The sequence below is a fragment of the Poecilia mexicana genome, unplaced genomic scaffold (assembly GCF_051168715.1).
Source record: "Poecilia mexicana isolate PSO_F unplaced genomic scaffold, ASM5116871v1 scaffold_16, whole genome shotgun sequence".
Taxonomy (NCBI): Eukaryota; Metazoa; Chordata; class Actinopteri; order Cyprinodontiformes; family Poeciliidae; genus Poecilia; species Poecilia mexicana.
The window spans coordinates 16,767,975-16,783,550 of NW_028263385.1; the positions used below are offsets into that span (position 1 = coordinate 16,767,975).

A 15,576-nucleotide genomic window follows, 5' to 3' on the forward strand; every position below is an offset into this window, starting at 1 on the left:
TTTAAATTTAAACACAAAGTGTCAATTTCTTTTTCTGTTCTTTAAAACCGTAAAAGTCAAACTGGATAGAAACCGTCTGACATCAATTTTTAAACCTTTACTGCTGATTTTCAACTGTATTTAGGTCTGGACTTTGATTAGGCCATTCTGACTCACTAATGTAATTTGAGCTAAGCTAAGCTATCATCTTATCAGAGCTTGCCAGTGTTAAAGGAAAACACTTTTTTAACTTGTAGTTAAGAAAAAGTGTGTAAATTAACTTAAATCATTAAAAATAAGTTAAAAAAAAATTGAAGTCGTCATTGTAGAACACAAAGTTTCTAACCCATTCAGAAAGAAAGTTGAAAACATTTAAACTATTTGAACAAGAGATGCAACAATGCAAGTCTCCACAGGATTTCAGTGTGGACTTTGATTAGGCCATTCCAATACATTTGATCTAAACAACTCTATTTGCTCACAATCACTGACATTCAGTTAAACTCTGACCTGCTTCCTTGTTTCAGCTCAAGAAGCACATCCGCATGGCATGATGCTGCCATCACCGTGCTGCACTGCGTGGTTTGTGATGTGCAGTGTTACGTTTTCACCACCCAGTTTTTAAATCAAACTTGAGCTCCTTCTTCCACATGTTTACTGGGTCTTCTGCATTGTAACAAACTTCAAAAGAGCCGATTCTCTGATTAATGTTCAGTTTATCAGATCTGGTGGTTTACGTGGGCGGCCATTTCCTGGTAGGTTTGCACACCCTTGTTTTTCTAAAAGTGGCAGCTTGTCATTGCAGACCACAATTCTGACTTCTCAGGCATTTCGTTAGAGTTGATCAGAAGCTGTAAAGCACGTGACCAACCCAACTCTTCTTCTTTTTTTTCTTTTTTAGACGACCAGAGTCTGAACTTCCCTCTGTGTTTGAGGGAGCTGAGTCAGACGGTGTCATCTGTTCTGCAAAGGCTTTACAGATTGTCGATGTGTCAGCGCAGCTCCAGACAGATGGACAGAATAAATATCAAATCTGTGAAATGCTCCAACAGAGGCTGCTGCTGAAGTCACACATCTTTCCAGAAGAAAAAAAAAATAGCTGGATGATTCACTCACTGCTGTCCCTGTCCTCGTAAAATTAATTAGATTTGCTGTAAATGTTTAAATGAAGCGGGGAATTATTTAAAGCAACATCCTGATGATCTCTGAACCTTCAGAAAGTCCTGAAGGGAACCACAGAGTCGGATCGGGCCTCGGCGAGCGGCTGAGATCTTTAAAGCAAGGAGGAAAAGGGGCAGAAAGCCGTACCATGTCTTTACTTCGGTTCTGACTTCCTGTTTCATACCAACCTTCATCATCCCAGGAGGTAACTTTTATTTTGCTTCTAATTTGTAGTAGGCATATTTAAGAACATTTCTGAACCGATTCTACTGAGTTTATGTGATTCAAGTACAACGAAGCTGAGATTTAAGACTTGGAAGCCTCCGATTTATTTTTTTTCTTCTTCTTCGGCAGACTATTGACATGTTCTCATTTGTCATGATCTTATATCCTCTTATCTCCAGTTGAAAATAAGTTGTAAAAAAGTGTTGAAATAGTCAACAAGTGTTTCCAAATACATGAACAAATAAGGAGAGACTGAAAGCATCTGAACTGAGAAGTTAGTTTCCAACAACACAAATCAGCAACATCTGAAGGCCTTGAGTCAAAGTAAACACATTCACCCTGCTGCTCTGATCAAACTTTGGTATTCTGTCTTTTCTCAGTTTCCCCTCCAGGAAACGCAGCTAAGAGGCATTTCTTCACATCGTTCTGCTGAAGTCTGTGGCACAAAACCAGATCACAGATCTAAATCTCTTCAGTAGCAGAGTGATTAGTTTCATTTGCTCTTAGAGGACTGGCGCTTCCTGTTTGCTTTCACTTAATGGTGGTGCCGAGCTGGAGCGGTGTAAATGTGTCATGCATGCATCCACCAGATGCTGCCTGAAAATAAATGCACAAGCATCGACACGTTTTGCAGGCCACAGCGCTAAAAGCTGTTGTCTAATATGTCTTCCTGATGGCTCTCGTTGGACCCAAATCCTTTCAGATGAATAATTCATCAGGAGTTTGAATAATCCACTCTGCATCAAACACTCAGTCTGCAGCCCGGCTTCCTCTCTCTCTCTCTCTCTCTTCCCGCCCTTTCACACTGGACCTTTATGTTTATTAATAGGCCGGAGAACAGTCCCATCAGACTTCTCGGGTTTCAGCGCAGGCTCATCTTTCATGCGGCCGCTCGTTTCTCACTGTGGCGGAGATGAGAGATTTGTCTAGTCAACATGCAAAAATGGCTTACAGCGGCGGCCATGTTTCACACCGTCTGACCGTGTAATTCTCAGGTTTTATTACGGCACTCTTTCAGTCACAAGCTAACTAAAGAATAGCTGATCAAAGGAGCGCCTGATTAACACTCCAACAATATCCTGACAGAACACTGAATAATGGAGGAAATTATGAGAGAAACGAGACCTGGGTCAAAGTGTTAATCCAGAAATTTAAAGGGGCAAGTTGTTGTTTACTAAATAAAAATGGCCAAGCATGGGTCATTCCTGCAGAGAACTGAAACTTGGAAAAATGAGCCAAATACAAGGCTTTGGGAACTAATAAAGCAGGTAAATATTATGCTTACAAAAAGTCAAATATCCAGAAAGAATCAGGAAAAATGTGTGGCTGCAGAGTACTTGGCTGGAAAACCATTTATTTAAACACCAGTTGGACTTTATGTATGTATTTCAGCTCACATCTGTAACAGTGTGCACCCAATTGTTGTTTTTCGGGTTTGGCGACCTTTATTCTGTCAGTTGCCAGAGACGACAGGTCACAGAGAGAGAACAGGAAGACGTACAGCGGACAGCCTGAGATGATCATCACAGCCTGGAAGAGTAAAACGAATCATTAAACCCAAATGTTTAATCTGACATTCCTGCTGTTAATGACTACACGCTTCTGACTGGAGCTGCAGATTTTGGCATAAGTGGGGGGGGGGGGGGGAGAGTTGGCAGAGATGAACTGCTATAATTGGGAAAAATAAATGTGCAAAGTTTGTGGTGCGTTTGCGCAGGAGAAATCAACACACTCCTCGAGTTCTTCTGTAAACCTTTTCACCTTTATTTTCTACATTTGGATCAGCTCAGTGTGGAAGCCTGGACATGTCAGTTGTTTTTAACCCCGCTCTCTCTTCCCTGCCCCCCGCCCTCCCCGACATGGGAACAAATGATACACTCCCTCGGTCTCACTATCAAAAACATCATCACAGTCACTCGCTCAGATATCAAAGTCCAGTCGATGGCCTTCTCTCTCTCTCTCTCTCTCTGTCGTGTAAACCCTTCCTCCACTGGAGGAAGCTGAAATGTTTCAAACCTTTACAAAACGACTCCAGCTCTGACGTACAGCAGCAGGAGTGACAACACAACAAAAACAACAACAACAACAACAAAAAAAACAAAAACACAGTATGATGGTTGAAATGATAATGATATGGTTCAGTTGTCTGAAATATGAATGTAGAAATACTGCCGGTAAACTTGCAAAAGAAAGAAAATAAAGACATGATTATGAATTCAGATATATTGTCTGCTCCTTCTCACCGCTTAATTTTCCTAAAACACCAAATAAACGCTGCTGACGTATCCTAACGGCAGCTGCAGAAACGAATGCGCGGACACGAGACGTGCTGATCCTCGCTCAGCTGTATGGGTTCTTCCAAAAACAAAAACAAAACTCACGTTTGACCTAGTAAACATGGAGCTGACAAACTGGGAGAAGAGCTGAAGAGAAGCACATTCCCACCTGCACAGATGCATCCAACACACTCCACGGCAGAACAGAGGCTCTCGGAGTGTATTTTCTGAAAAAGGTCAATGGGGCGAAAAGCGTTTGCGTCTCAGCAAACGAGATTCACCAATAAATAGTCGATTTTATTTCAGTAACTCAAACTTTGTTACACACAGCGATTCTTACTTTTTATTTTAACGATTACGGCGTTCAGCTAATGAAACCCCCTCCCAAAAATTCAGTTTCCCAAAAGATGTAAATATTACGTCAAACCAACAACAACAACAACAACAACACAGGGAAGAGCGCTGACTGGATTGTTGTCTAGCAGAGCGACGCTGACAGCCTCCATGTGGATAAGCCACAAAAGCTCATTACTACAAACAAGCTGGCTGTTCAGAGATATGTATCCAAGCATATCGATGGAAAGTTTAGTGGAAGGAAAAAAGTGTCAGAAAGACGAGGATAATCTCTGAGGTGCCCTCTTCTCAGATTAAATAAAAGTTTGGATTTCATTTAGGAATCAGGTTCCCGGAGTGATGAGAATAAAAGTTGCTCATAGTCCAGTGGGAAGTCTCCACAATCAGCAGTGATTTGGGAATCAACTGTCATCTGCTGGTGTTAGTCCATCACAACAAGTCTAAAGTCAGCACAGCTGTCTCTTAGAGACCATCATGCTTCCCATTGAAAAGCTTTACTTCATTTACCAGCAGGACATGGTCAAAAGGAATCTGTGGAGAGTTATTAAGAGGATGAGAAACACCAACGTAGGTGAGATGAGAGCTGCCAGCCTGTTGCAGCCTCCATGCTACGCTGCATCAATGCATGATTTTCAATAAGCAAACATTCTGCTGCAAAAATCTGCTTTTTTTGGTTCAACATAATATTTTAATTTCCAGAGACTTTGGGGTTTTATTAGCTGTAAGCCTGAAGTATCAAAAGTAATATTTGATTTAAATCAACATGGTAAAGGAATCTACGCTAACAAAGTTTGTTTCGTTTTTAAAACTGAATTAGTGAAATATGTTTGATGATATTCTTATTTACTGCAATGCACCTGTACGAACTGCCCTTTGGAGAGAGTGTGTGGCGTTGTAGTGTTTCGTAGGAGAGTTTCAGATGGCTAAACACTACGGTAGGCAGAAGGTATCAGATAAATATAAAGTAGCTTGTTGATGTGTTTTTTTTTTTTTTTTTGCGAGAGCGTTGGCTGTACGTTGAACATCCTTAAAACTAAAAGTTACTGAAACGGTAGAAACAGACAAGGCATGTAAAAACCGGACATAGAAATCTGAAGATATCACAAACATATTTCTATATCTCTACATTTCTGCTGTTGGCAGACGTCGGGTTGAGTTTTCTCTCTCTTTTTTTCTTTTTCTTTTGTTTATATTATGTTCCCTCCCTCGGAAAATCCTCAGCTTGGATGCTTCAGTCTGTAAGATGAGATACCGAGATGTAACACCAGAGGGGGACATACACTGCTGCAAGACTGCAGGGAGGGGCTTTGACACGTCCACACACACAAGACGTAATCTCTCTCTCTCTCTCTCTCACACACACACACACGCACACACACGCAGTCAAATATGCATCCTTCTTCATAAGAGTTCACGTTCAATGTCCGTTATAAAATTAAATTAAAAAACAAACAAACAGGAACTTAAGGAAAACAAAAATCAAATGTTCAGGCCCCCCCTTCTAAAAGCATACATTCATCTCGGGTCAAACAGACAGATAAGTGCACGCACACACACACACACACACACACACACACACTGATCGCAGGCAGTCAGTAAACGTTAAGTGATGAGCTGAGGGGAAGCTGTGTGCAGAACCTCGACTCCACGGTTCTAGAGCCAGTCACTCTTAAACTCTCTTCTTTAAAAAAACAAAACAAAACAAATGTAAAACAACAGATATGGTCTCTTAGAGGGAGTCTCTACAGTCCTCTCTGTTCGCTCTGAGGAAGCTTGTAGACTCTACGTCCTCTGGTCTCTGGCAGAGGTAGTACCGTCCCATCCGTCCTCCTGAATCCCCTCCGGGGAAGTCTCTGTCCTCGTGCCCAAGTTGAATAAAACATGCCCGCTCGTCTGACCGCTCGCTCTGGGCCGCTGTGTGTGTGTGTGGGAGTGTACGCTTGGGAGTGTGCGGAGTGCGGTCAGAAGACCTCGGGTAGTGTGACGTTGCGCAGCAGCCACTGTTGGGAGCGCGAGTGTGTGCAGTCTCTGACACTGGGCACCTGGCTGTCCTCCTCGCTGGCCTTGTCCAGGCACTGGTTGCTGTTGACGTGGACCAGAGTCAGCTTCTGCACAGACAGAGGAACACATGGGATCCAGTTACAGAATAAATTTTTATTTTTAAAAAATTAGTGACGCAAACAATTAATTGACTTGTGACTGATGGTGGATTAATGGTTTATTAGGTTAAAGTTTGTTCCAGTCGATTAACTAATAACATCCGCTTAGACCTCGTTTTAGTATTGTAGTTTGGCTGCCATCCAGAAGGGGCACTGCAGGTGATCCTCAACCAGAGCTATTGATACGGAAATAAAGATGGCGGAGCCATTACCAGAACGGTAAAGAAAAATGGTCCAGAGTTCAGTGAGGGACACAAAACGACCTCTATGGGATTCTGAAATATGAATACTCAACAAACTCCTTAGAGTGCAACTATCCCTCAAATAAACTGTCTAAACAGGTTATTTCAGGTTCTATCTTTATGTTTCTGTGTGAATCTTCGTGCAATTAGTTCAGTTCAGCATTATTTTGCTTAAAATTAGCAATTAAGCGCTTCTTTTGCTCTGATTCCCCCTTGATGGAAAAAACATGATGCTAATAAACAGGACTGATTTTGATGGGGAGTTAATGAGAACTTGGAGGGAAGAACAAACACAGGCTGTACTTCTGCATGGGCGTCTCTGTTAATGGGGAATTAAGTGTTTCACAAGCTTTATTCTTTTCATCTTTTATTTTTATGCTCAGCAACATACGAGGCTCATGTTTGTTAAATGAGCCATATTTGATCAATGTCTAAATTTAATTTTGAAAAAACAAAAAACTATTTTCGGTTTATTCCGTCAGTATTTAATATAGCTGACAAAATGGTAAAATTTCATTATGTTTTTTTCCCCCCAATTCAGCGTATTAAGACGATCGACTCATTTGATACAAGAAAACACTAAGAAAACTGACACGCTAGTCAATCAATAAGATCTACCAGCTTTAGATTGATTGTTTTTGTTAATCAAAAACCTGCATCCTGAGTTTGAATCCGCAAAATTAAGTGCATAAATCTTAATCTGAATGTTGCACAGCATCCAGATTCCAGTCTCTCAGTCAAGTTGAGCAACGTGTCAGAAATCCCTCCCCACTCACCACAGGATCGTATTCCCACAGCTGGTTGCCTTTAAGGTGATGACACTTGAGCATCATGACGGGTCCGTTCAGCTTGGAGACGTCTAAACACAAGTCATCTGTCCGGATCTCCTTGTTGGCTGTGTAGGAGAAAACCTGCGGGTCACACACACACACACACACACACCGGTGTTTTAAGGAGCTTATTTTAAGCTCATTTACGGGTTCAGCACCGCAGTTTGAGCTCATGGGGTTAAACAGGAAACATCAGGTTTGCTGTGACATCATGCAAGCATCTGCCTGATTTTAGCTTTAGTTTCATTGATGTTTCACTCCTAACGGCTCTCGGCTCAGAACGTCCTGAAGAATCAATTTCTGCTCCATAAATCACACTGGTGTTTTATAGAGCAAGAGTCACAAATAAAGCCTAGCAAAAGCCTTCATACCTGTTGAACGTGTTCACGTCAACAACCAGTAACAGCGGTCAGTCTGCTTTGCGTCATTGTCCATTTGAACGAGCCCAAGCTTTAACGTCCTGCCTGATGTTGCTCCAGTATTTACAAATTATGTTCTTTCCTCATTATGCCATCTATTTTATAAAAGGCACCTGTTCGTTCGTTTGGAAAACAGCCCACCAACATGATACCGTCACCACCGTACTTCACAGATGGGACGGCGTTTCCAGGCTTGCATCAGAGCCTCATGTCTCCACCGTGTCTCTTCAAAGATGAAAGTCTTTGTTTCTGTGTGCATTTGCAAACTGCAATCTATCTTTTTATTGTTTCTTTTGGAGTAATGGCTTCTACCTCGTTGAGTTCCCTTTCAGTCCCTGTCGGTACAGGACATACTTCACTGTGGTTAATGACACTGCCTCACCAGTTCCAGCAGCGTCTTCACAACGTCTTTGGCTTTTCTTCTGGGATTAATTTGCACGTTTTGGACCAAAACACATTAATCTCTGGGACACAGAACCTGTCTCCTTCCTAACTTGAATGATGGTTGGACATTCCCTATTGTGTTTATAGCTACATACTGTATGATTCTTTGGAAAGGTTAACGCAGCACCTTAAAGTATCTTTAAGTATTTTACTGAGGCCGAACTGGACTTGTGAAGCTCCACAATTCTCTTCCTCATATCTTGACTGATTTTTTCCGACTTTCCCACGATGTTACACGAGGAAGCAGTGTGTACAACATACGGCTGTTTATGTCAAATACATAGACAGATGTGTCTCCAATTAATTAAAATGTGTCAGTTAACCAATCAGAAGTTTCCAAAGACATGACATCATCATCTAGGCTTCCCCTCATTGTTTAATAGGACAGCAATTATTCTGAACGTAAACTTCTGATTTTTCAAGACATTAAAAGATAAACCACAGACATATACTCTCATTGCTGTGGCATTTAGCAAATAGAAATTATTTTAACAATTCTAACTAACCTAAAACAACAGAGGTTTGGTCTGATTTAACATCAGACAATGAGGAAAAAAAATGTGTTTGTATCTTTCTTTTGGTTGTATGTAAACTTCTGGTTTCAACTGCACCTCACAGACAAACACAAAGTTCATTGTCATGAAGCGAAAGCGAAAGAACACGGAGTCGGTACTTAGCAGAACCACCCGTTGCCACAATTACAGCTGCAAGAGGCTGCAGGATGTTCAGTCTGGTAATTATGTTGTTAATAATCGCTGCAAAATGTTTCTGGTTTCCATAATAAACCTGGTACACATTTATTTTCAGGACATTTTATCTATTTTTTTGCTGCAGCAGGAACGGCTTAACTCACCTGGTTGCCTCCCATGCCGTGGCAGTTGAAAATGCCAACCTTCTCATTTTCCTTGCGGGCCATGTTGTCCAGGCACTGGTTGGTCTCCACGTTACGGATCTGAGGCAAACCCACACAGATCAAAGTGAGGATCGCTTACTAAAGCAGTGTGGACAGTGGCGCGGTCTGTGTGTGTGTGTGTGTGTGTGTGTGCGCGCGCGTCGGTGAGCGTACCTCTCCCAGCGAGTAATAGTGCCGGGGGATCTGGGAGTCAGGGTAGACGTTCTCCAAATACCAGCTGAAGGGTTTACACTGGAGCTTTTGTCTCAGAGCAGAGCGAGTTGAGATGTCACCGTAGTCCACCTTGGTCACGCCTGGAGACGCAAACACAGACACCCATGCATTAACGTGGAAAACTGCCTGAAGGCGGCCATGACTCCTGAAATGTTACTTTGCATGAAAAGTTTTGCTTGTAAACAAAAACACATGATGTGTTCCTAATAAATCTCGTCAGCCAAGCACAGCAGACTAATTAAATACAGTCATGAATTATGCTAACTAACTCCATAGACGGAGCCCACAATCCCCACCGTGAAACATGGTGGTGACAGCATCATGTACCACGAAGCTGAAGATGGATGTGGCTAAATACAGAGCTACAGAACTTAAGACTGGACAATGATCAAAAATATACACCTGAAGCGGCAATGGAATGGTTTATATCAAATCACATTCATGTGTTACTGAACGGTCCAGTCAAAGTCCTGACCTAAATCCAGTTGAGAATCCAAAGAAAAGCTTTTAATTAATGTTCGAAGACGCTCCCCATTAAATCTGACTCAGTTTGCGCTATTAGGCATAAGGAAGTGACAAAAACGTCAGACTCCACATCTGCACAGCTGGTAGAAACATTCTCCTAAAAACTTGCAGAAAAAGCAAGTTTGAAAAGAACTGAATTAGTCGGCAGATTAAAAATGCATGATGCGCTTTTTCGATTTCACCGTCTTAATTTTTTTTTTTTAACCCAGATAATTCTTCTCTTCCCTTCATGTCACATTTATGCACAATGTTGTGTTATTTGTTCCATTAAAACCCAAAGAAACTCAAGCGGGTTTGTGGCTGTGACAAATGTGAATACTGTGTTTTAACCAGTAGGAGGCATTCAGCAAAAGTCCTGTGTGTTTAAGCAAGAAAGTAAGTAATCAAAATAATGAGAAACCTAATTACCATGCTTTTTATGTTTAATGTCACGTCGAAAGCAACAACATTCAACAAACACCTGGTTTCCAGCATTTCTGCTTTTCATGACTTTATTTGGACGAGCGAGAGTGACGGGAGTCCTGGAGCCTCCGGCGAGGTGTAATCCATGAGGTCAGAGTTTTCTTTATTCTGTCATGTTTCCATGACAGCATGGATTAGTCTGACAGACCTGCCATGTTTGCATAAGAAAACATAAGCAACAGAAAAAAAGAAATACAGAAGTGCGTTTGCGGAGGGTGTAAGAGCGGAGATGTAATAAAAAGCAGTGCATCTGGAGCACCTTGCGCCGCCTCAGAATTACAGAGGAAGGCCTTCTTTATTAAGTCTTCACAGCACTAATCTTTGGGCAAATGTCTGCTTTCCACTAAGGTGAGTGCAAGCGGTTCAGAAATCATGCCACGATGAAATTATGCAAATATCAGACGACCTGGTGAGAACGCGCCTCCCTTCAAGTGATTGGCTGCGTTCCTTTCTGCAGGTCTCTCCGTCAGTCAGGCGGCTGGACGAGCCTAAGCTCCCGTCCATCCCTCGGGATTTCAGGACCGTCTTAACGTCGGCTCCTCCCTTCCACATTTCCCTCCTGTCTCGCTTGTTAAAGATACTGGTACATTAATCAGTAATAAAATATTAACAGTCCAATGAGCCTTTTCACTGCTGACCGTAAAGCTGTCGGCTGACCGCAGGGCCGGCTTCCTGTGGTTACCGGCAGCATTCCATGCTAGCTGACGCTGGAAATCCAACCTCGGGTTTGTTTCCCAGCCGCCGTGCCAATCAGGAAGAGGAAATGTTTTTTGTTTCTGTTTGCACATCTGTGCGTGTGTGTGTGTGTGTAAGAGTGTGTGTGTGTGTTTGGTAAGTTTTTAACCGAGTGCATTTAACAAAAATGCGATCAAAGACGCACGTGTGTCACTAGTTGTTATTTTAATGAGCCTGGCTCTCCACAGATGGCATCGCGTAGTTCAGAGCTAAAACCTGGAGAGCTACCAGGCTGCTGGGCCGGTTCAAAGGTCTGAGCCAACGGCGATGATGTAATGTTCTTGCTTTGCATTAAACAGGATTTTTTAGACATAAAACACTAAAAAACCAAAAAAAAACCCCAAAAAAAACATCTCCTTAAAACACAATCTGAAATAAATCTAATAGCCTCTGTAGTAGAGGTGGGTAAGAAGTAAATTATTGCCAACAATATTGTATTATTATAATCCCTTATAATAAAAATAAACTCTGATAAACCGACTATACTGTTGGGAGGGTTCAAATAATTCTTGCACTGTTGGTTGCACAGTCAACGTAGCATCACTAGCACTGCGTTTGTGTTTAAAAACAATTATTGTGCTCCTTTCAGGTAGCACTACTTTAAGCAGTCGGTGCAGAGAAGCAACCTATTTGACCGTTCGTCGGGTCAAGCAGCCCATTTTGTTCATCCACTCTGAAGAGTTAACAAAGATGAGCATCTTTTAGTGCTTTGGTCAGAATGCAGTAAATTTAGAGAGGAAAAAACTACTGAAGACTGTAAAACTCAACTTTATTGCGATGAGGCTTAAATATTGCGATACGATAATATTCTATAGGTATGCATTTGTTTTATTCCAATGATTTCTTTTTTTGTCTTTGAAAACCTATTGAATGTAGTGAGAAATGACTTTGTGTCTTGAGAACAGCTCAAAGCAAATATCAGGCTGTTATTGGTTTGCTTCGAAAACAAATTTAATTTTCCAGAAGAAGAACTTATAAAATAAAAATAATTTGTATGTCATATGGAAACATTAAATGTCTTCACAGCCTGTAGCACAAGTGGATTATCTGTAGCTGAGTAACTGACTACATAATCTCTTGGTTGAATACTTTGAATTGATTATCAGTGCCTCCGTCTGATCAGAAGGATCAGCTTAACGTCCTAATCAAGCGTTTCTGACCACATTTAGCTCCCAGTATCTGTGCTGATCCGTCTGTTTTTGGATCTGTGTCGTATCCACCCAACGCCGCTGTTGGAACTGCTTGTGATGCAGAACAACTACTAGTGCTGCCAACCTCCCCGTGGACTGAAACCATTTTAAAACAGAAATTGAAAGCACTAACAAACCTAACAGTTCCTCTATTTCTCAAGGTCAGAGTTCGCATTTTTCATATCAAAATTTCACACTTCCAGTCACCTTTTTAGACTCGTATTTTCTCAAGTCTCAATCCACTTTTACCAAAATTTTGCAAAGCATGTGAAGGACGTCTGGTAGGTATTTATTTCTACAGTGGACAGGCTATAAATATGTAATAAGAACCACGGACAGGAAGGAAGACAGGAAAGAAAGACAGGATGGATGGAAAAACAGATTCATGAACGGCTCGACAAAACTGTTAGCGGGTAGGATCGGGAATCAAATGTGAAAATATTAATTTTTCCAAACTTTTTCTCTTCCCAAACATATCCCAAGCTGGAAAATCAAAGATCGTAGAAGCCCAGGAAGGTTTCTACGATCCAGAAGCGTTACTCGGCTAACGCTTCTGGTGTTGGAGCCACAGAGAAGAAGACGGATGCTGAAGGACTTCAAGGTTGTATGGATTTTAATAACTTCTGTGCACGTTTCTGACTGAGTCTTGTGCGGTAAATATTTCATTTTAAACGACTCGAATCAGAATCAGAGACAAGAACTTTTGATCAGGTCATCCTGGCCACAACATGTTATATATACCATTATAGAACCAGTAGTATACCAGAGAACCATTCTAAAAATGACAAAACACAGTTTTCTGTCATTTTACTTTTGGGCTGCCTCCCCATTTTCTGTGTGTGTTTGTGTGTGTTCAGGTAAATAGATCCTCTGTAGCATGAAATTACTTGCCGCCACACATCTTGCACGCCTCCCTCCCCCCACCCCCCACCGCCCCACCACCACCGCCGCCGCAGTATCACACCGTCACCAGGTTAATGGATTGATCACACCTGCCACAGAGATTAACCTCCACACACGAGTTCCTGCGTGCATATCTTAATGAACACAGAGGCACACGCATCGCCGCCCGACTCACCAGGAGAGATGATGTAGAAGAAGTTCTTGAACTCATCCATCCAGACCTCTGCCAGGCGGCGGTTGTTCTTGTTGATGATCTGCCCCGTTCCTCCGGGGAACGTGTAGGGCGTTGCCTTTCTGAACACGTGGCCCACGTGAGAGCATGTGACGATCTCCAGAGTCCCTCCACACTGCCAGATCTGTGAGGGGGAGGGGGGGGGGGAGTTTGGCAAAATGCTGTAAACCACGTTAAGGCTGCAGGAATCAATTAATCTGTTGATTGTTCTCATGGTTAATTGAATTAAAAAGAAAACAAAACAAAAAAAAAAAGACATGACACATTCTACAGGTATTAACCATTTAAAATCCACAAGCCCTTTTTATACAATATTATGAATTAAAATATGTAATTAAATAGAAAATCAAATTAATTTTCTACTTTTTCCCCTAAAATTTATTCTTTAGTAAATTTGAATCACATAGATAAAACAAATTTACATAAAAAGGTATATATATATATATATATATACATATGTACAATTTAGGCTTAATTACTGCTCAGAATATGTTTCTTTTTTTCACTAAATGGCATTTTTGTTTTAGTCTGATACTCCAGTTAGCGACTAATCGATTACCAAATTAGTTGACTGAATCGTGTCAGCCCTGCGCTACATGTGCCGACTGTGGAAATGTTGGCGTCTGTGCTCTGACTGAGTCTGAGATCCAGTCAGGATGACACCGTGAACCGTCCACAAGTCGTGCCAGAACACTGAAAAACGGAGTCGTGCCACTTGGCTGCGTTCGCTCACTCTGAAAGAGATTTCCAGGTTTTCTCCGCCCCAGATGTCCATGCCTGCGTCATACGTGCCGATCTCCTGAAAATAATCCCTGTCTATGGAGAACAAGCCGCCCGCCATGGTGGGAGTCCTGGAGAGAGGAATAAATTAAGGAGTGAGGCTGGTTCTTGTCACTTCATTCCCCAGCAGCCTGTTTTCTAAAGGTCACTCAGTGTCTACAGATCCCATCAGAGCTTTATATTTCAGCCCCTGTTCTTTACTGTCTTCCTGTTATTTTCCATTTCTCTTCTTTCTCCTGCTGCGGCCTCTGGTGTTGTGATGGCTGTGTCAATGCTTAATGGCCTCAGTTCTCTTCCCCTTCACAACCCCGTAACACAATAGCTTCCTTTTTTTGTTTTTTGTTTTTTTAATAGAAGAGGCCTGTTTTCTCCTTTCAGTTAACGTCCTAAATTCAGCTGCAAAACAAAAAAAAAACAGTAACAATACGTCCCACAGAAATAAACCCAAATGAAATGGCTGGAGAATAAAAAGTGGGTAAAGAAAAAGATTAAAGAAGATTTTGATGTTAAAGAAGCAACTGTGGGATTGTAAAGAGGTGACGACAGTATAATGAAGGGCTTCCTTTCAGCAGATAACACATCAAAGTTCTGCAAACTCTTCAGTGCAAAATTAAATCAGAGTTTTTTTTTTTTTTTTCATGAGATTCAAACACACAACAGTAAAACAAACAACAGGCACTAAATTAAAGGGGAGCTCTGATCCTGAATAAAGCCGTTTATCCAAACAGAGTCTGTCACGTTCATAAAAGCGGCTCTTACAGCCCTCCGCTTATCAAAACACTGATGTCCACAAATGCTGGCAGCATAAAACGACCACAAAAACTCCAGACCGAGACGAAGCCTGTCGCAGTGTGAACTGAAATAGATTCTTACTCTTGTCTGGAGGAGTCACAGCAGCATGACACTAATATTTTCTGTATTAGAAAGCCTCAAAGTCATTTCTCTTTCCCATGCTGCTGTAAACAATTCTGACTTTAGTTGCTGAGATTTAGACTTTGATGACACTTGTCACACCGCAGCAGCAAAAACAAAAGGCTACAGTTTTCTGTGGCTTAGCTACTGGAAAGAAGATCCATTCAGCTTCTAACTAACACACTCTGCATTATTACTGGTTGATGAATCCCAACCTTGTTCTTGCAGAATTGCTTTACTTCTGATTTATGGCAACAGAAGTGAACATATTTTTACTTTTGTGGTTGAAAGGTGGCGGGAACAGCATCCATTAATGATCAGGTTTACAAAAATTACTTAACAGTAAAAGGTCAACGGTCCAAAGCCACTGGTCAAACAACTTGCTAGTTTTTCCAACAAGAAATTCTCCCCCTGATGCCGTTTTCTTTCAGCTGCATCATGAAAGCTGAGCTGATCTGAGCAGATCAGACTGCGGTACGTTAGATGTTCTGGGTCTTTTTGTGATCTTCTGGATGAGTCGGACTCTCCTGGGAAGGTTCACCGTTCCGTGGTTTTTCTATTTGTGGATAATCGTTCCTCTAGTGGTGCGGGAGTCTGTGACAATTTAACATTTTAAGGATTT

At 41.7% G+C, this 15,576-nt stretch overlaps 1 protein-coding gene across 2 annotated transcripts in view; it reads right to left on the reverse strand.

Moving 5' to 3' along the window:
- Nucleotides 1-3,105: 3,105 nt before the first annotated feature.
- The window catches only part of galnt1 (UDP-N-acetyl-alpha-D-galactosamine:polypeptide N-acetylgalactosaminyltransferase 1), a 55,861-nt gene continuing 43,390 nt past the window's right edge, over nucleotides 3,106-15,576 (reverse strand). For both annotated transcript variants that reach the window (XM_014996057.2, XM_088013872.1), the window contains exons 9-14: nucleotides 13,996-14,113; nucleotides 13,206-13,386; nucleotides 9,156-9,295; nucleotides 8,943-9,041; nucleotides 7,173-7,307; nucleotides 3,106-6,103 (exon numbers count right to left, since the gene is read on the reverse strand). In XM_014996057.2, coding sequence (XP_014851543.1) covers nucleotides 5,957-6,103; nucleotides 7,173-7,307; nucleotides 8,943-9,041; nucleotides 9,156-9,295; nucleotides 13,206-13,386; nucleotides 13,996-14,113 — 820 coding nt within the window. In that variant the 3' untranslated portion in view covers nucleotides 3,106-5,956. The remainder of the gene's footprint in view (nucleotides 6,104-7,172; nucleotides 7,308-8,942; nucleotides 9,042-9,155; nucleotides 9,296-13,205; nucleotides 13,387-13,995; nucleotides 14,114-15,576) is intronic.